The sequence below is a fragment of the Amia ocellicauda genome, chromosome 1 (genome assembly GCF_036373705.1).
Source record: "Amia ocellicauda isolate fAmiCal2 chromosome 1, fAmiCal2.hap1, whole genome shotgun sequence".
Lineage (NCBI taxonomy): Eukaryota > Metazoa > Chordata > Actinopteri > Amiiformes > Amiidae > Amia > Amia ocellicauda.
Genome location: NC_089850.1, coordinates 53,607,691 through 53,629,881, shown reverse-complemented (window position 1 = coordinate 53,629,881; position 22,191 = coordinate 53,607,691). Strand labels below are relative to the sequence as shown.

Here is a 22,191-nt window from a genome sequence, read left to right as displayed (position 1 = left end):
GGAAATATGCCTAGAAGCATGTTTATCCCTTACATGCAGTTGTAGCCTTTTTAACAGTACATTCCTCGAAACAGTTATTATTGTTAGCTATTGTATTGCATTGTAAGGATAAATGAATGGGCTATAAACTGATGAGTATACACTTGATTAGACCATGGTGCAGCTGGAACAGGTGCTGCACAAAACCCGCAAGCAGAGCTCTGACTCTCGTTCCTTTAGCTGCAGCATTACAACAACAAGCCAGGGAGAATTATCTCATTTAATTATGTAAGTAGGAAGAAAGCTGATAGGATTGTCTGCGGCAGGTAAATAATCCCCGAGACAACAGATATAATACTATGAAGTACTATATCTGAGTGACAAAGGATTTCTTTGTTCTTCAAGGTTTGTTCTATAATCTTCACTTAAAGCTGCAGTGCACGTCAGTCTTGAGTTTTCACTTTTCGCAAGCCATTGGTCAGTAAAATAGGTTTAAATAAGTTCCCCCCCCCAAGAAAAAATACTATAATTGTAGTAGTAACATTAATCATACATACAGCATCCACCAAGTAAGATGTGTGTGCCTAGCACTTTAAATAAAATAAGGCTGTTAACGGACAAGTGGTTTGGCATGAAGCGCCGCTGTGAGTAATGGATACAGTGCTGGATACTGTAGTCACAATGCTGTCTGTAAGAGTGTCGATGTTCCATTGAACACTAATCAGCAATCTTATAAAGCAACCTTAACTCCCATTACTCTCATTAGTTCCCCATTTTGTGTCCTGAACTTCCTCAAATTTCAAGCTGTGCAGTCATCCTTAAAATTGATTTTCTTATTCATCTTCCAAGAGATTAAGTTTTACTTGTAAAAAGGGTAGGGATGGGCTGTGAACAGGAGCTATTTGGCATTTCTTCTTTAGTTTTAATTATGTTTTTTTTTGTTATTTTCCTTGACCTTCACATATCAGATTGTATTTGAAAAGTTTAATTCTAGAGGTATGCCAAATTTTGACATACTTTCTCTTTCACTGTATTTTAGCAAGATGTAATGGATTTCTCACTGGACATTGAGTTATCCTTGTTGTTGTTTTTTTATTATGAAGGTTGTCAACTCTAAAAGAGTTAGTCTTCCACAGCTGAGCTGGGAGATACTGTGCATACTGCAACAATAGCCCGGGTGCTTCACAAACGTGGCTTTTATGGGAGAAGAAAAAACTCATATCAAATCTCGGCTAGAGTTTGCCAGAAGGCATGTGGGAGACCAAGTAGAGGAAGATTATATGGTCTGATGTGACCAAAATAGAGCTTTTTGGCCTCAGCACCGCATATCATCCTGAGAACACCATCCCTACCATGACGCATGGTGGTGGCAGCATCATGCTATGGGGATGCTTCTCTGCATCAGGGCCTGGAAACTTAGAGGGCAAAATGGATGCAGCAAAGTACAAAGAAATCCTCAAAGTAAACCTGCTGATGTCTGCAAGATACCTGGGACTTGGGAGAAGATTCAACTTCCAGCAGGACAATGACCCCAAACATACAGCCAAAGCCACACTGGTGTGGCTTAAAAACAAAAAGGTCAATGTCCTGGAGTGGCCCAGTCAAAGCCCAGAATTCCAATTGAGAACATTTTGCAAAGAAGAATGGGCATAAATTGCTGTGTCCAGATGTGCAAAGCTAGTATAGACCTATCAACATAGACGCATGGCTGTAATTGCTGCCAAAGGTGCCTCTACCAAATATTGACTGAAGGGTGTGATTACTTATGCATTCAAGTATTTTCTGTTTTGTATTTGTAATTAATTTAGAACAATTGGCAGATTAATTTTTTCACTTTGACATTATGGACATTTTCTGTGTTGATCAGTGGCAAAAACTCCATCTGATTCTGATTTCATGTTGTAACACAATGAAATGTGGAAAAGTCCAAGGGGGTGAATATTGTTCAGAGCCACTGTATCTGTTTTGGTTTAGTTTGCATAATAAACACATTGCCTTATTAAAGGAAATCTACATAATTATCCCTTCTAGGTTGTGGTGCCACATACTGCCCTCTCAGCATATCCTCAATTTGGTAAGTTCTCTGCACAAGTTTTCTGTTCCAGAAAATGTCTCTGAGAGGAAGGAAACTAAGGACCAAAGGAAATTAAACTTACTTTTTGGAATTGGAAATTTAATGGAATAATATTACTTTAGCATCTCTAAATCTTACTGCTTTATTATTGCCCAACTTTGAAAGTATGCTCTTAAAATACTTATACTAAAATACTATTGACCCTCATGGTCTTTTTACTAATTGCTTACTATTTAAAGAAATATGTACTAAGCTAAACTGTACTCAGGTCTCAATAATTAAATTATCAAATATTAGTTCAACAAAAAAGATGTTCCCCTTTTCTGTAGTTTTTGGCATTTACATGTGTCTTGTAGGTCTGTTGAAATATTGATTCAGGGCCATACTTTTCTGTTTGAAAACCATATAAAAACACAGCATCTCCAGGGAAGCTAACACCTGTCTCTCCACCTGCTGTCCGTGTTCAGGCCATGCCAGTTTTATGGAAGTTGGTGGCACCGGCTCGGAGCTGTCTCAGGCTGAGGACGGTGCAATCTGCACTGGCTGGCTCACCCAGCCCACAGCCACCACACTGCAGCCCATGACCCACTGGACGTCGTGCCCCGAGTACCTGCCCCATGACCAGCCGTTACCCTCGTATTCTACAGATATGTATGTGCAGCCTGTGTGTCCCAGCTACACAGTTGTGGGGCCCTCCTCTGTGCTCACCTACACACATACTCCTCTCTTCACTAACTTTGGGGTGAGTTGCATTGTTTTTCTCTTTTCTTTAAGGTTCTCCATGTACAGTACAAATAAATAATCCAGAATGCATTGCAAGAGATCATTTTGTAATAGCTTAGAAGGGCGTCAACTCATTGTTTTGCTTTTTGCTGTTCACAGTTCACATCCTAACTAGTTTTTAATCTCTGACTCTAAGCGCCCCCTGCAATCACTTTCGAGATATCGGCTCACAATCGTCCAGGGAATGAGAAAAGGAACCAGATGTCTGTCTTACTTCTGAACTCAAGTAGATTAATGCCAAAATGACTGTACCAGTGTTTGACTTTCCTGTGCCAGTTGCCAAAGACATCAGACAGGCGGCAGCGTCCAGGACACAACCTATGTGTGTAGGCTGACACATAAATGTAGTAGGCACAATATTTATACTACTGAAGCAACACAACATACAATGTTATATTTTGTAGCACCCTAGTATTGGCTACTTAATATTTAAAATGTAACATTGGGTTGTGTGTCTTGTGTTGGAGGACATAATATGATAAACAACAACAACAAAAACATGATTATGTCTAAAATGATTATGTTTAAAATCAAATGTCTGTATCTGTGGGAGTAATTCAGACCTTGGTGTTTTCTGAGCCTCTGAAGTACTGCCTGTAGGAAAATGTGTGTGTGTATGTGTGTGTGTGTATATATATATATACAGTGAGGGAAAAAAGTATTTGATCCCCTGCTGATTTTGTACGTTTGCCCACTGACAAAGAAATGATCTATAATTTTAATGGTAGGTGTATTTTAACAGTGAGAGACAGAATAACAACAAAAAAATCCAGAAAAATGCATTTCAAAAAAGTTATAAATTGATTTGCATGTTAATGAGGGAAATACGTATTTGACCCCTTCGACTTAGTACTTGGTGGCAAAACCCTTGTTGGCAATCACAGAGGTCAGACGTTTCTTGTAGTTGGCCACCAGGTTTGCACACATCTCAGGAGGGATTTTGTCCCACTCCTCTTTGCAGATCCTCTCCAAGTCATTAAGGTTTCGAGGCTGACGTTTGGCAACTCGAACCTTCAGCTCCCTCCACAGATTTTCTATGGGATTAAGGTCTGGAGACTGGCTAGGCCACTCCAGGACCTTAATGTGCTTCTTCTTGAGCCACTCCTTTGTTGCCTTGGCTGTGTGTTTTGGGTCATTGTCATGCTGGAATACCCATCCATAACCCATTTTCAATGCCCTGGTTGAGGGAAGGAGGTTCTCACCCAAGATTTGACGGTACATGGCCCCGTCCATCGTCCCTTTGATGTGCTCCAGTTGTCCTGTCCCCTTAGCAGAAAAACACCCCCAAAGCATAATGTTTGCACCTCCATGTTTGATGGTGGGGATGGTGTTCTTGGGGTCATTCCTCCTCCTCCAAACACAGCGAGTTGAGCTGATGCCAAAGAGCTTGATCTGACCACAAGACTTTCACCCAGTTCTCCTCTGAATCATTCAGATGTTCATTGGCAAACTTCAGACGGGCCTGTACATGTGCTTTCTTGAGCAGGGGGACCTTGCGGCCGCTGCAGGATTTCAGTCCTTCACGGCATAGTGTTTTACCAATTGTTTTCTTGGTGACTATGGTCCCAGCTGCCTTGAGATCATTAACAAGATCCTCCCATGTATTTCTGGGCTGATTCCTCACCATTCTCATGATCATTGAAACTCCACGAGGTGAGATCTTGCATGGAGCCCCAGACCGAGGAAGACTGACAGTTATTGTGTGTTTCTTCCATTTGCGAATAATCGCACCAACTGTTGTCACCTTCTCACCAAGCTGCTTGGCGATGGTCTTGTAGCCCATTTCAGCCTTGTGTAGGTCTACAATCTTGTCCCTGACATCCTTGGACAGCTATATGGTCTTGGCCATGGTGGAGAGTTTGTAATCTGATTGATTGATTGCTTCTGTGGACAGGTGTCTTTTATACAGGTAACAAGCTGAGATTAGGTGCTCCTAATCTCAGCTCGTTACCTGTATAAAAGACACCTGGGAGCCAGAAATCTTGCTGATTGATAGAGGATCAAATACTTTTTTCCCTCACTGTATATATATATATATATATATATATATATATCATGTGTTACATTTTTTGTCATGTGTTTAATGTTTGAACAGACCAGAAACCCGCCTTCCACAACCCTGCCCCAAGCAGACCTCCCAGACTCCTCTCTGGCCTACTTCCCCTGGGCCCAACCCCTGGCTGCTTTGCCTGCTCCGGCCATGCAGTGTCCCCCCGGTGTCACGCCCTTCACGGGCACGCAGCTCCTGCCCCTGCCCATCACCGTGCCCGAGCCAGACCCTGAACGGCTGGAACAGGCCAGGAGCACTGTGGCCAGCCTCCCCATTGAGAAGCTGCTGGAGGAGGATGATGACAAGGACACGTATGTTGCCAACCACACTCTGTTTATTGAAGGGATCTGAGGTACTGTGCTCTCAGAAAGGACTGGCAGCAGGCATGAGTTGCGTCATTCACTTTTGGTACTTTTTGTGTTCGTAAGGGATTGGCTTTATATGGAGAGAGAGATTGATTTCATGGGATGAGATTTAAGAAATGGACAGAGAAAACAATGTGTAGATATGCATTAACATGAGGCAAAATGTGTGTCATTTTTACCTTGTGCAATTTCCATGCAGTTTCCAACTTTCACATATTATTACTAAATATGGCTTTAGACAGTGATACATATTGGACCCAAAAAACAACAAGTAAACAAAAATGAACATAGGGACCGCTTGTCCTCTAGCACACAACTTGCCGATACATCCTAAAAGAGAGATTATCACATTTGTTTAAAAAACGCAAATTCCCTGTAAAAATGAGACTAAGAAAGAACATCTATTTCTTCTCCCAGGGGGTTAACACACAATCACGTTGCCAGGGCTCGCGGCAGCCCCACTATGGAGCTGATTTGAAATTTCACCAAATACCAGAGAGCCTTTTGCAGAATCAAACTACACATCATTACAAGACACTTACTCCTCTGCCCCACCCATGCATTGTAATTCATCTTTTATGAGACGGGAACTTTAATCAGTCAGAAATATCCTTCCAGAACTATACTTTATCTTTCTCGATCCTCTCCCCGTTTTATATGTCTCAGTCCTTACAGATCCCCCTTGGGGTTGGTGCAGTCCCTTATTTAACTTTACCCTTAAGGGCAAACTGCCACAGTGCCTGGTAACTTTCAGTCAATTGCAAGGGAGCCAAAACAAATTCCCTGCTCCCTGTTTCAATGAAGGGCTCTACCACTCAAAGGACTCCCACATTTCGGATGCAAGTGTATCACCTAGTACTTCTTAGCCTCAAGTGTAGGCGATATGCATATCGAGATCATTCAGGCTCAATTCGAGTAAAGGTAAATGGGGTTAAAGTAAAATAACATAATCTTGGCAAATGTTAAGTGATTTGGCTGAGTGAAAATTAAAAAATGAATTTAAAAAAATAAAAAGGAGTTCTAAAAATGATATAATAGAAAAGGTCAATATCACGACATAGATTCCTGTTTGTTTGTTGGACCTTTAAATGTCATTGCTTTCTGATTGCCTTTACTCAGACAAATTTAAAGAGACTTCTTCTTGAAAACCAGTTTGGAAGATGCAAAAGCTAAGGTTTTTCTTATTTATATACACTTAAAATGTTACACTTATGGTTGCTACTCTGTGTTCAGTTCACTCAGGCTGCAATTCTGTCACTGCACAACATTTCTTTGTGCTTGGTAATCATTTTGATATGGCCTAGGTCTCTGTAATACCTATTTAACAAATTTCTAGATAAAGTTGGGATTAAAATTGCATTAACTGAACAAAACTATCTCAGATTACTTTGAAGTATTGATCCAACTGCCGAGTGCAATTTACAATCTCACTTCTTGATGGTAGAAGTCACAAGACTTGTGTTTAGCAAACAATTTGTGATTGGTGGGTGGGTCAAAGTATTGGTGTCAAGCCAAGTCTGTGTTTGATTTACGTTGACACTTTTGATGTGATTTTAGGCTTATATGTGTTGGTCATCTGATTTGTTCTGATATGACTATTGATATGAATGTCTGGGTTTTTCTGCTACAAAGCCCAGAGTGTTACCCACAATGCATCAGCATGATAGGTGATAACTCCTCACATAAACTTGCAAAACATTTAAATCATGATGGCTGTAGTTTTTTTTGTATCATAAATTCAATTACACCAATAAAATGAATCTCTCAGTACCAGCTCCCCGATATCTCGGTCTGTCGGGAGATACCCTTTGTATATATTGGAGTAATGTATTATGGGAACAAAACAGGGTGATTTTGCAGAAAAACCCAGTAAAGCTTTTTGTTTTGTTTTGCTCTATTTATTTCACTTTAATGTCTTTTTGTAATGCATGTTTTATTATTTTAGTTTAAATTTATGTTAATTGTTTTTGCTTCATTCCAGTCTAAAATGTATTATAAAAAGTGTAAAAATGTATTTGCTGATCTGGTTGTAATATAGCTAAATATTGCATTTTTAAAACAAAAAACAAAAGACAAGCAAAAGCTATTTGGGTTGTTCTGCAAAATTGATGCTTGGTTTTAAAAATAAAGAAAAGAATGACCATCCAAATAAGTGTCCAATTATTATCAATGTATTACTTTAATGTTTTCTGCATACATTATATGATATTGGATAATATCTTATATGATCTATCCTTTCTTAACTGATAATATTACACATGGCTATACTTCACAGACATTTTGTTTTTGTACTATTTACTAAGTTACTAAGCAGCAATGCTATCTTAAGACCTCATTGGGTGTGCCCATCAACTTGAAGGAATCTGATGTTAAAAGATCAAATCGAATAATGATGTGCAAGTTTTGATTTATTCCAGATCCCAGAAAGCCTCTCTCTGAAGTATAATTTTTACTGACTGCTGGAAAGGGGAGGGGTAGCAAACGTGCTGAAATGCATTCTTATGATACACATAAAACATATTTGCATTTTGTCTTTTTATCACACAGAGTAGTCCTGATTTCACACTGTTTGTCAGCTAAAACATATTTTACTCATAACTCATATGTAAAAATGCATAACAAAATGATAACATGCAGTGATCTACACATATCCTAGAGTTTCAACTGAATAAAGGGGGGAGTTGTGAGTCTCAGAACTGGATTTATGTTGTTTGAGTGTTTGCACAATTTTAACTTGCACTGCAACACATGCACTGTGCATGAATGGATCCTCACCTCTGTGCAGGAGAACCTGATGTTTTATCCCTCAATCTGCCTCTAATTATAATAACTGGAAAGAGCTAGTTAGCACCACCTGCACGGTCACACGGCTTTTCAGAGAATGCCTTCATATTCGAGTCTTGTTTGGGCAACTCGTTTTTTTAGAGTGACAACAATCAGCCAATACTGATCATCCGAGCGTGTCTTTTCTTGTCTTAGGATTCTCCACATTTATGTAGCCAAAGAAATGAGAGAATATGCCTTTGCAGCTGCCGAGAAAATGAGAGACTTGCACAGAATCGACGCCAAGGAACACCACGGAAAGGTAATTTGGAAGTGTGCCTTCCCTGTGGGTTTCTTTAGTTTTTTAATGGATATGTGAACATTCACAGTCAAACCCCCATTTGATTTCATTGGCAGACAGGATCCAATAATATCATGTTACTTCTTCACTTGATCCTGTCATTGTCAGTGGGTGCATCCCTGTGTAATTGTGAAGGGCTACGATTAATTGAGAATCTTTCCTGTTGCTGTAAGTCTATAATGGTATCAATGTGATCTCCCTTAGTGCACCTCTGCAGCACCTTTTGTTGCATTTTGCATGCATTTTGTGCTGCATATTTAGCATTTTGCCTATTTTTCCCTTTAATTTCTCCGTAGCTAGTAAGAGGTCTGTAATGTATTAAGTGTATCAAGTGTATTACAAATTGGTCAAAAAAGTTAAATTATTTGCAATTACAGTAAGACGTTATTGGGTTCTTGGAAATATGATACATGAACTCCTCAGAGTGATCACATTTTCATATTTGGGTGTGTTGTAATAAAATTTAATCAAACTATTACACACTAACATAACATAACATAAAATAAACATACAAAGGCAGCATAGGCTGATAAATACAGATTGAAATATGACCTTTGGGGTTGTTTAGCTTTATTCTCTGTGACAGTAGGGCAGTGTCGTGTGTTCATCTGTATGATTTCTGTTCTTTCAGACTCCCCTGCTGGTTGCTGTGGCTGCCAATCAGCCTTATATCCTGCATGATCTCATTGGTCTTGGAGCTGATGTGAATGTGGTTGATGATAAAGGCCAGACAGCTCTCCACCTCGCTTCCATATATGGTTACTTGGAAGTCATTCAGGTACTTTTAATTTAGTTTTTTTGGCTCCCCACCCCATCCTGCTCAGTAATGTATTAAATGTTACATGCCACTCAATACCCCATTACTCGTGTACATTTTTCTCTGCTTTTCTATCTTCCAAATCTATAATTCCACAATTGTTTTATATTTAATATTATTTATGATTTGCAAGAATGAAATCCTCTTTCTCTCTTCTGATATAAATACCTATTCTTGGGGATGGATTTTTTTCCACTTTAAACAATATCTTTAATATCTTTAGAAAGACACAGTGAGAATTTCATCAGGAAAGGATACACAATGTTCAGTCAAGTCTCTGACAAAAAACAAAACACGAGTAATACCCACAAACTTTTCACAATCTGCCTAACCACCGTTTCTGTATTTTCAAACATGTTTTTGTTGTTGTTACTTTATTTTGTCTGTAAGCACAAGTGCCTGAGTTTATAAGCCCTGGTTACACACTGTACAGCCAGTATTCAGCAAGTTGTCATAACACCACCTTGCAGCTCATAGTGGTGAGAAAAAAAACAACAACAAAAAAACTTTCACTGTCAACCAATAAAATGTAATCTTTTTCCTTGTTTTTCTGCATACATGCAAATCTCCAGTTTAGCAAGAAAAATAAGCTCTTTTCTAGTGTACACGGGGAACACTATGACGGTGTTCTGATGAAATGTGGCGCCACTCTGTCTACCACGTAAAACCAAAAGGTTAAGATACATCAAAATTCGGTATCACTTCATAATTAGCAGAGCTGACAGATGCTGCAATCAAAACCACAAAAGCATGATTATATACGTTTACAGTGTGTATCATATTACAAAAACTACTGGTACTGGTGTTTACCATGTACTAAGTATAGGTTCCCATGTGTAAAGGATCTCCAGTGGTCCTTTGCTTCCCACTGTCCCTAGGAACAGTTTACTTGGCTTTACTTCTATTGTCCAGTTTGCCCCACATATAAATGTTTCCTGAAAACAACTAAAGACTATTCACTCTCCCTTGAGGTTCAGTACAGTCTGGGCCATTACGCCAATTGTGCCAACACAATCTCAATGATGTGACCGTCTCCAAAGAGTTCGGGGGTTATTGTCAGAAATGTAAAGATTCCAGATCGATTCACATTTAGGTAACTACAAGCAGTGAACATGATTGTCATTATTGTCATGATTGATTTGATTGATTGATTTTCCACTTTAAAGTATATCATACTCATGGTTTAGCCGTGAGTGTATTTTATTTACTCAGCTGAAGCATAGTGTGATTCTTCTTTTGTACTGGAGTGTGACATTAGTAAGTCCTGTGTGTTGCAGGAAGAGGCCCTATGCAAATTGTACTTAGGAGTGAAGGTCTGGGTGTTTCCCCAAACAAAACTTTCGTCCATTTAAAGCTATTGTGCATTAGGAAATAAGCCTTTTACGCAGAGTACATGCCAGTAATTTGAATATGGCACATTATATTTTATTAAACTTTTGGCTGTTGAAAGGAAAAAAAAATTGACCTGTAATCGTATGTACACTCACCTAAAGGATTATTAGGAACACCTGTTCAATTTCTCATTAATGCAATTATCTAACCAACCAATCACATGGCAGTTGCTTCAATGCATTTAGGGGTGTGGTCCTGGTCAAGACAATCTCCTGAACTCCAAACTGAATGTCTGAATGGGAAAGAAAGGTGATTTAAGCAATTTTGAGCGTGGCATGGTTGTTGGTGCCAGACGGACCGGTCTGAGTATTTCACAATCTGCTCAGTTACTGGGATTTTCACGCACAACCATTTCTAGGGTTTACAAAGAATGGTGTGAAAAGGGAAAAACATCCAGTATGCGGCAGTCCTGTGGGCGAAAATGCCTTGTTGATGCTAGAGGTCAGAGGAGAATGGGCCGACTGATTCAAGCTGATAGAAGAGCAACTTTGACTGAAATAAGCACTCGTTACAACCGAGGTATGCAGCAAAGCATTTGTGAAGCCACAACACGTACAACCTTGAGGCGGATGGGCTACAACAGCAGAAGACCCCACCGGGTACCACTCATCTCCACTACAAATAGGAAAAATAGGCTACAATTTGCACAAGCTCACCAAAATTGGACAGTTGAAGACTGGAAAAATGTTGCCTGGTCTGATGAGTCTCGATTTCTGTTGAGACATTCAGATGGTAGAGTCAGAATTTGGCGTAAACAGAATGAGAACATGGATCCATCATGCCTTGTTACCACTGTGCAGGCTGGTGGTGGTGGTGTAATGGTGTGGGAGATGTTTTCTTGGCACACTTTAGGCCCCTTAGTGCCAATTGGGCATCGTTTAAATGCCACGGCCTACCTGAGCATTGTTTCTGACCATGTCCATCCCTTTATGACCACCATGTACCCATCCTCTGATGGCTACTTCCAGCAGGATAATGCACCATGTCACAAAGGTCGAATCATTTCAAATTGGTTTCTTGAACATGACAATGAGTTCACTGTACTAAACTGGCCCCCACAGTCACCAGATCTCAACCCAGTAGAGCATCTTTGGGATGTGGTGGAACGGGAGCTTCGTGCCCTGGATGTGCATCCCACAAATCTCCATCAACTGCAAGATGCTATCCTATCAATATGGGCCAACATTTCTAAAGAATGCTTTCAGCACCTTGTTGAATCAATGCCACGTAGAATTAAGGCAGTTCTGAAGGCGAAAGGGGGTCAAACACAGTATTAGTATGGTGTTCCTAATAATCCTTTAGGTGAGTGTATATACACTGTATATACTGTATATACTTTTTTTCTTGACTCAACACTAGAAGTGCCGACATTTTGAATTACCTTCAAGCGCCATAGCCGGTCACTGTAACCGATAGCTGTTTAACAGCTGTGATATGACAATCAAAGGCAAACCATCGTATACAACTCAGAGGTTTTATTCATGAACATCAAATCCAAGATTTACATAGCACAAATGCAGTATTTCAATTGAAATATGATCATAAGACATTAATATTATTGCTATAAATAACAATGCACTTTTTCCTAAACCCGCACACTGCAGTCATTGTAGCTTTGTATTTCAATAAACTATGTACTATATATTTAGTCTGCATACCTGACAGCTCGTACAGTCCACACAGACACAGACAGCCCTACCAGGTCAACTCTTTTTCTCCACGAATATACAGCATCGCAATAAAAGCTCCTCGGCTGATAGTGTCCAAGAATCATTATTTTGGTGGATGTGCTGCGCTATTGCACTCTGTACTGTGCAGTATCATCGCGTATTGATCAGTAGAGTAAAAGCACTCAGTGCCATTTGGACCTGCGTTTCACTCGCAGTGTTTTCACAGCACTGGCACAAACCCACGAGTGATCTGTCATTGCCAGTATCACTGATGCCCCTGAATCAGTCATGTTCACATACATGGCATGTCCAAAACGAGCTCTCTTCAATCTCTTTCAAATCCATGTTTATTTGCGGGTAATCACTGTATCAGCTCAATCTGAATACAGTTGTAAGACAACACCTGTAATGCTGTAAAATGCGTGTGTTTTTCAAGCACATGAAAGTCTGTAGACAGGTAGAGATCACCACTGTAGTGCCAGACTGAATCCATTGTAAAGCGAAGGCGGGTTTATGCGTTATGTTTGATTTATTATGTATTTAAATGACCGGTCAAAATAACCCGATTTTGGCTATTCTAGGTAAATGTGTTTATAACTTATTTATTTTCTCGTTTATCCAGCTGAAACGCTGTAGGCATGTTTAATACATATATTTAGGAAAAGTCACGAACGGGTATGCGCAGTGTATTTAGGAAAACAGAGTAATTAAAATTTTAATAACCAAATCGGTCAAATTGACCGGCTCGGCGCTTCTAGTGTTAAGTAAAAAAGAAAAAAAGGTGGGGCACACTGCAATGCTGCCATCAGATAATATATAATAAATATTGACCCTGGTTAAAAATGATTAGCTGAGCCTTAGAGAATGGTGTAAAGAAGCGAACAGGTTGGGACTGATCCGCACACGATTAAGAATGTGAATAATGTAATCTAACCTTTTCCTACAGAATGTAATATTTATGAAAACATGTCCAGGCTGGCTTCTTTTGATGTATATCTGATAAATGTGATCAAGTCTCTCAAATCTGACATCCTTTATTTTTATTATTATTATTATTATTATTAATAATAATAATAATAATAATAATAATAATAATATCAACAACAACAATTAATATATTATTATTTTTATTTGGTATCTTCATGTAAACAGTTATTGCAATTGACATGTTGTTGTTTTAAATGGCTGTGGATTGCGTAAGCTATTTGAACAGGTTGACTCCCTGACATTGTAATAGTTGAATGTTGCACGTTTCTGTCCGTAGTATAAGGATATGCTTTATTATCATGCCACACTGCTGTTTCTCAATAGCTGCAGTCTCTCACATTCATGGAAATGTTTGGAAGTTGCATAACAATGTGTGCTCGGTACAGGCTAGCACCAGAAATATATGCTGTACATTTCCTTGCCATTGTCAACATCAAATCCAATTCCAACATGCAATTTCATCTGCAGCTGCCTGTATTGAAGATGCTTTTATGGGCTTTTAGAGGTAAAAATGTTGAGACCTCATGGCAAAGTGATACAGCCAGCAATACCTTTTTTGAGCCAAACACATGTATTTTTGTTTCACTTGGGTGCTTACAAAACAGCTTGTGCAATGAACATAATTGATCCATGTCATTTTTTATATCCGTTTATGTGTTGTGGCCTTTCACAGCCTTGATATTAATGCTTCTGGCATATAGTACTGTGCAAAAGTTTTAGGCAGGTGTGAGAAAATGCTGTAAAGTAAGAATGCTTTCAAAAATAGACGTTAATAGATTATATTTATCAATTAAGAAAATGCAAAGTGAGTGAACAGAAGAAAAATCAACATCAAATCAATATTTCGTGTGACCACCCTTTGCCTTCAAAACGGCATCAATTCTTCTAGGTACACTTGCACACAGTCATGGAAAACAAAAACACAGAAGTGCAGTCGCAGACCACAGTAATAAGATGAGGAGTAGGCATCTCCTACTGGGTTTACATTAACGTACCCGAGCCGTACTGGGGTGGGCTCGCATTTACACTATACAAAGGCGAGTCAAGTGATTGATGTCACGAATAATGAACGTGTGGAGTAGTCGATGATGCATTATGTATGTAAAGGAAAAGTGATAGTGAAAATGTTGATTCCTATGGCGGATCATGATGTTCTGGTTTGGTTATAGTCATAGGTAAGCATAATACACAGATGGGTTAAAAACATGTATATATTCTTTTTTTATTGTGAGACTTTTGTATATTAGAATATTTGTGTAGGTAGGGATTATATTTAGAATGAGTTAGTGATTAATAAACAAGGCAAATATTACTCCTTTTTTTGTGTGTTTTCAGGATTTAAAATAATTGTCGTAATCCCATTCATGGCCCCCTTCAGCCCTGAGAAAGATTCATATATGTTACGAGGTCCGAGTTTCAAAGTTTGGTTGGGCAAGGCTGGGGGATTTGTTAGTGGAAACACAGCCTGCAGTCCTCACGGTACGGGATAAGCTAGTGTAAACAACATCTTAATTGGCACAATACATTTATTGAGAAAAAAACTTATTTAAAATATTCTACTCCATGCAGCTTTTCTGGAAAACACACTCAACTTTTGCATATTGGAAATAATTCTGGGAACAGTGTGGGAAGCAGCTAAACAATTATTTTGAATGAATTACTGCACACAGTGAGGCACTGCATGATTTTATTATCCTGTCAAACTGAAAGTCCCCATTCAGCAGATGTTAAAAAAGGAAGATAGACAAACTATTTCCAGATGTGGCTTGGTGAATGCAGAAAACAAACACAGCCTAAAACAAAGAAATGACAAGATGCAACTGTGGGCTCCACTAGAGGCCACATCAGCTCTGATTCAGTCTATAGAACGCCAGTCAGGCCTCTGTACCTCCCATTCTCTGTGCCAACCACGGGTAGTGAATTGTCTCCCTGGAAGTGGGGAAGCTGATTGGAGTTTATGTTCCAACTCCTGATAGAGATTGTTTCACAGCCCTTCACCAAAGGCCTATTCTTTTAGAGCATTCTGCTATTATCTGGATTTTTAAACAGTTCCTTTCAATACATCCCATCAACGAAAGATCCCCACCCACACACAAAGCCTGTCATACCCTGACCTCAGTGATCTAATAAGGCCCTCTGTTTAGCCTCGAACTATATCACTCATGCTGGAGTCCGTCAACAGCATGAGTGGGGGACCTGTGTGTTCTCCTCTTCAGGGAGATATGTGATACAGTGACCCCAAAGTTAAATTATGCATGTATCCCCAAAGCAGTTCATGTCTTTCCACATGTATTTCAATGCTGAGCTTGAGATTTTAAGATGACTTTCAGTGGTTTTGAAGGTTTTGTGCAAATGGCTATAATTGGCTGAATCACACACTGTTGTAAAGATCACCACCACCTTTCCCACTTCTGGGTATTTTCTTGCCTGCATTCCCCTCAAATTGTGTCACTCTGCTTTTCCTTGATTTTAGTCAGCTCTTGCTTTGATTTATGTTCTTGCTATGTTTTCATTTACAATTTTGACTTAACCATGTTTTCCTATAGGAAGTCATCATGTACAAGTGAACCTACTTCAAATAGATCAAAGAAATTGATGACTGGGAAGTGGTGTGAGTGCCTCAGCTGATGGCCAAATTTTTTATATGAATATTGAACATTCCACTGTACGGTCTGTTAAAAGCAAAGAAAAATATACCAGTTTGTTGACGTAATCTCGAGTATATCTGGTGCTCAGTTAAAGTTACAAATACAGCTCCTTCTGGTGTATTTTTCTCATGTATATATACATTTTTGTTTTTATTCAGATTGTATATGGTTTTCACTGTTTTCCCTAGTTCTTTTTAGCCTAAGAACTCTAATTCAAGGTTTAGTGTAAAGCATAAGGCAATATGAAGGTTGCATATTAAGAGGGGGCAGTATAATCAGATCAAAATGCTTATTCGTGAATTTTTACTTCCACAAGGGTTTTAAGAACATATCCCTCACAAATGTTGAGGTGCTGATGTATACATACAATGTTTAGCATTCCCCATCTAAAACAAATTGATGGGGAATCATATCTGATTATTTTCTATTAGATTTGCTAATCTGAGTGACAACTCATCATTTCACTTTCTGTGTTCTGTGAGTGGAGTTCTGGGACGCTGGCAGAAATGCTGACGATAGGTCATCAAAAAAAAATTGAGACAAAGACAAAGACAGTTAGCCATAGTGAAATACATTTATTTTATGTCTTAATGGCATTGTTGTAGTAAACCCATTGTCTCTGACTACTGCTTTCCCATTGATATCCTCCATCCTCCATTCTTTGCACTGGACATGTTTTGGCAGCCAGTCGGTACATGACCACAGCGTGTAAAATGATTAGTGAAACATATTGCATTGTGTAAAATCCATGGGCTCTCCCTTTATCCCCAAAGAGCCTGACAATGTTACAGAAGCTTCTTTATGGCCTTACAAACTTCTGTCTTTTTTTATTATTAGGATGATTGGTAACACTTTACAATAAGGTACTATGATTCCTCATGAATTAATATATGAATACCATAGGATTTAAAAATCAATACATCATGAACATCATCTGAGTTCTGATGCTGCGCACATGAACTCGCACTTACCCTAACGCTAACCCTAAAACCTCACCCTAACCCTGTTATGCATATGATTAACATAAGAACTCAGGTGAAGTGCATGACATATTTATGTGTTTATCCTGTGGTATTCATATACACTGCTCAAAAAAATTAAGGGAACACTTAAATCACACATCAGATCTCAATGATCGAGATCGAGATCGAGATTTCAATTGGATTCAGGTCTGGGGAACGTGAGGGCCAGTCAATGGAATCAATGCCTTCGTCATCCAGGAACTACCTGCACACACTGGCCACATGAGGCCGGGCATTGTCCTGCACCAGGAGGATCCCAGGGCCCACTGCACCAGTGTTAGGTCTGACGATGGGTCTGAGGATTTCATCCCGGTACCTAACAGTCAGGGTACAGTTGGCTAGCACGTGGAGGTCTGTGCGACCCTCCAAGGATATGCCTCCCCAGACCATCACTGACCTACCGCCAAACCGGTCATGCTGGATGATGTTGCAGGCAGCATAACATTCACCACGGCGTCTCCAGACTCTTTCACTCTGTCACATATGCTCAGTGTGAACCTGCTCTCATCTGTGACGAGAACTGGGCGCCAATGGCGGACCTGCCAATTCTGGTGTTCACTGGTGAATGCCAATCGAGCTGCACGGTGCTGGGCTGTGAGCCCAGGTCCCACTAGAGGACATCGGGCCCTCATGCCACCCTCATGGAGTCTGTTTCTGACAGTTTGGTCAGAAACATGCACACCAGTAGCCTGCTGGAGGTCATTTTGTAGGGCTCTGGCAGTGCTCCTCCTGTTCCTCCTCACACAAAAGAGCAGATACCGGTCCTGCTCCTGGGTTGATGCCCTTCATCGTCCCTGTCCAGCTCTCCTCGTGTAACGGCCTGTGTCTTGGTATCTCCTCCATGCTCTTGAGACTGTACTGGGAGACACAGCAAACCTTCTTGCGACGGCACATATGGATGTGCCATCCTGGAGGAGCTGGACTACCTGTGAAACCTGAATGGACTGCAGGTACTGCCTCATGCTACCAGTAGTGACAAGGACACTAGCAAAATGCAAAACTAGAGAAGAATCAATCAGGAAGGATAAGGAGAGAGCAATTGTCTGTGGCCACCACCTGCAAAACCATTCCCTTTTAGGGGGTTGTCTTGCTTTTGCCTCTACAGTGCACCTGTTGTCACTTTCATTTGCACCAAAACACGTGACATTGATTCACAATCGCTTAGGCTTCCTAACTGGACAGATTGATATCTCTGAAGTTTAATTGACTTGGTGTTATGCTGTGATGATTACATGTTCCCTTAATTTTTTGGATCAGTGTATTAATTCATGAGGAATCACGTTACCTTATTGTAAAGTGTGACTGGATTATTTTTTATAAAAAAGTGAGGTGGAATACTACTATTATTATTTTAAATTAGATTACTGTATTGATTCCTTTGCATAAATTCTGCTTCTCGATTTAAATCAGTTTATTTGGTGCTGTTCGCCATATCAATTAAAATGACTTCTATTACATTTATTTATGAAGTAATGTTCCTCACAGATCTCCTGGCAGTGGAAAACTATTGACAGGCCTCTTAAAGCTCAGAATAGCTACCCGCCTCTTAAAGCTCAGAGTAGCTACCAGGCACACTGCAGTTCCAACCTCAAAGCACTTAGGAAGGTTAATGCGGGCTGATTGCAAATTTGGGATCAGAACATTTGTCTTGGAATGCTAGGAACTCCAGTAGTTAAGTGGGCCCTGACCCGCCTCAGCTTTGAAGTTCTTCCTTGAACAGTTCCTGAATCTGTTGCTCAGGATTGGTGGAAAACATCAGAGAGAAGATTTTGGAACTGATGAGGAGCTGATCGTGTTGTTGACCTAGGCAGTGTGAATTTAAAAATATCATAACAATGATAATCAAATATTGGACATTATCATCACAGAAGCAACACAATGAGCCAAAATGCTAAGTAGTGAGATTAGTAATTAAAGCCACAGGTTCTCTCTAACCAATTAAGGCTAAAACCAGGACATTAGACAAGTAGGGACATGTTGTTGAGCAAATAGATTCTACTACCCTAAAAAAGGGGATCATGTCATTAAAATTGAAAAGTAAAAAAGCAAATTAAAGACGTGTGAATGTACATATGGGTTTCACCTTTTCTAGTTATGTAAAATTATGTAAGATGGAAACAAACATGAGGATACCAGATTCAAAAACATCAGTGCAACTGAAGCCAATCTAAATCATGTGGGAAAAACAGGAAAGGGAATTAAATGAGCCCAGTTGCTGAAATCTACCTCTTTGCTTTCAGCGCAACAGATATCTTGAAAGCAGGTTCTTTTATTTTCAAGGGTGAGGTTTCTTTACCCAACCAGGTTTACTCCAGTGTGACATTGGTAAACGTTACAGCACTGCACAAATAATCAAGGCAAGGCAAAATTATCTGCTGGCGGGAAAATGTAAGCTTACCTTGCCTGGGTTAAGATAATTGTGACACCATAGCATCAGTTCTGGAGAAGGGTGCAGGTCCTTCAGAAAAGTAATCTTGCTTCAGTGTGGGCACTCCTCAAACATTGATATTGACCATTATCCCTTTGTTTGGTCGAGACTGATAGCTTGTTCATGCACTTTAGCTTAGTTTTAGAGGGAAAATATACATCATTACTGCACATCTATTTCCAGTCTGAGAAGGAAAGCCTCTGACCTTCCTATTTAAATTGCACGGGCTTATGTGGGAGGTGGGGGTTATAGGTATGAATATATTACTTAAAGTGATATGATGGTATTTTTTAAGTAGTCCACTCTACCCAAACCCATGGGTATGACTGATATCCTGCTTAAGGGCTGCTATAGTTATGATAGCAACCCTTTCATTTCACTTTGTGAAGGCTAGTTAACAGTGAGTTGAAGTAAATTAAGGGCTTATCACTGTGTTTCTCTATGAGTGCTTCTACATTTATCTCACACTCCTGAGGAGGTCATAGGAAATGTTTGAAGAAGATACAAACTCCCAAATACTAATCTTGCTGAAATCTTTTCACTGCGCTGTGTTTAAAAAAGTCTGGATGTTGCCTCCAGGGTAGTAAGATGCATGTTAGAGCAAAACTGCCTCCAGGGATTCTCAGTGCCAGTTTGTGAGCAGGAGGTTACAAAACAGTGGCAGTCGTCTGTGCAAACAGAGAAAGCTGAAGGGGGGTGTGGTGTGGATTCCAACTGGAGTTAAGTGCCTTTGCTTTGAGGCAGTCTGGTCGTAGGGAGGTTTCAGGCTGATGCTCGTTCATCAAACTAAACTGGGGATGGGCAGCTACAGTGCTGGAGGGCAGGTTTCCAGCTGGGTTTCGAGGTACCTATCAATTAGCAGCTGGCTGATACCTGAAAATGACAGGTGATTTGACTTCATATCCAAAGACTTAGTTCAAATAAGAAACGAAGATGTGGTGTTGGAACGACAACCTGAAGACAGTGTAGCCCTCGAGGCCTGCATTTTTGCACATACCTGTACTGGACCATTAAATATACCATTAAAGAGGTCTGCCTGTAAATCAGCTTTCTCAGTGCGAAGTTGTGCTTTTTCTGCACACCTTCTGATGCTTTCCAAGAACTGTCCGGTTAACATTTACCGTCTCTGTGCCTTACAACCTATAAATCATTATATCCAGAACTTTACGATGTAATGCCATTTACTACAGACAACCAGATCACAAGCAGCAATTGGTCTAAACCTTCTGGTTTACTGAATGCTTACATTTCTTACTTTTGTATTGATCAACCAAATTATAATCCAAAGGCTTATGCTGTATCCAGACCTCTCTAAGTAGTGTTGGTTTTATTTATTATGGTAATGCCACCATTACTTGTATACGTATTGTGTCAAAATACATACATACCTACATGAATAAACAATTAATAAATAATTGACAGTGACAACTACAGCACAACTAGTGTTTTTGCATCATTATGTCCATATTATATGTCCGTTATGTTAGAATTAAGATTGAATGATTCTTATAAGTTGTATTTTTTTGTATGTCTTTAAGGTGATACTGTCTACTGCCACAGTTGTGAACTTAGAAGTGCTGGACTTTGAAGGTAAATATATTATCTTTCTTTACTTGATCTTCCACCACATGTTTGTCATCTTAATAAAGTGAATCCACAGCTGCTTAGACTGGCTTGCGAATAATGTGTTGCAAATTGTAATATATAAGTACACATCTCTGTCTTGTCACACAGTTGGCCGGCACCTGACCGTACTGTCGTTAGAGCTTTCTGCATATAAGAGTGCAGTGCAGTCTGCCAACATTTAATCAGTACTTTTAACCAACATCCCATGACATAATTATAATAATGATAAGAATAGGAATACATATAGGTGTCTGAGGTTAACAATAGACTGCTTTATATCACCCAGGACATACCCCTCTGCACTGTGCTGTTTTGACACACAATGCAATGCACAGGGAAGTGCAGCATGACCTCACCATCTCTGTGGCGATGCTCAAAGACCTGGAAAGCCGCCTTGTAAAAGTGATGGACTGCATTAAGCTATTGGTCCAGGGAGGAGCATGTGTTACCAGTCAGGTGGGGGCAATGATATAATTAAAACACACTTCTGTTGTTTCCCCCTTTCGTCGCCGCGTACCACTTTCTATGCATCTCTTTCAGAGGTTTAATTTACTTACTTACTTACTTACTTACTAAACTAGAGGTACTTACTAGAGGTACTAGACTTACTTACTGGAGGTAACTTTACTTACCTTAAGTAAAGTTATTAGCTCCTTAAGGTTTCTGCACAACATCAACCAATTAAAATGATGCACTATATTTCTATATATTAAAAAAACAAAACACAAAAGAGACTATTAAATAAACGTGTCTGAAGGAATTCTAATAAAAACATTCTCTGTTTTCAGGACATAAAGAGCAATAAATCTGTTCTACATCTAGCTGTTCAGGAAGGAAACTATTGTCTGCTGAAGTTTTTCCTGGAGCTGAATGCTGGCAAGTCACATGACTTCATCAACTTGAAGGTAATAGTATTTGATTTATTTTATAATAGTGAATGCTTGTTTTTTATTTCATTTGAGCATTGAGTTGCTCCTGTATATTTTAAAGATTTATAAACGAGTCTCTGCTTTGGCAAAAGTCATCACAAATACTTGGATCTTTTTTCCTTTTTAATGGCAGAAATTTACTCTCTTGGTAAATCCCTCCCTTATCTAGCTAGGTGGACAAGGAACCCTCAGGGCCCGATTTAATTAGAATAATATCAGAATAGTTTATTCAGCTAAAACGAAGCTCTCTGAAGGCGATCAGTCAGGAAGATGTATCTGAAGTTTTTCTAAAGAACA

The 22,191-nt window shown here is 39.6% G+C and overlaps 1 protein-coding gene across 2 annotated transcripts in view; it reads left to right on the top strand.

The window, feature by feature from the left end:
• LOC136752947 (NF-kappa-B inhibitor delta) overlaps window positions 1-22,191 on the top strand; it is a 43,714-nt gene that overhangs the window by 18,090 nt on the left and 3,433 nt on the right. For both annotated transcript variants that reach the window (XM_066708698.1, XM_066708691.1), the window contains exons 3-10: window positions 2,011-2,053; window positions 2,521-2,795; window positions 4,932-5,197; window positions 8,231-8,336; window positions 9,007-9,153; window positions 20,878-20,929; window positions 21,252-21,421; window positions 21,754-21,870. In XM_066708698.1, coding sequence (XP_066564795.1) covers window positions 2,011-2,053; window positions 2,521-2,795; window positions 4,932-5,197; window positions 8,231-8,336; window positions 9,007-9,153; window positions 20,878-20,929; window positions 21,252-21,421; window positions 21,754-21,870 — 1,176 coding nt within the window. The remainder of the gene's footprint in view (window positions 1-2,010; window positions 2,054-2,520; window positions 2,796-4,931; window positions 5,198-8,230; window positions 8,337-9,006; window positions 9,154-20,877; window positions 20,930-21,251; window positions 21,422-21,753; window positions 21,871-22,191) is intronic.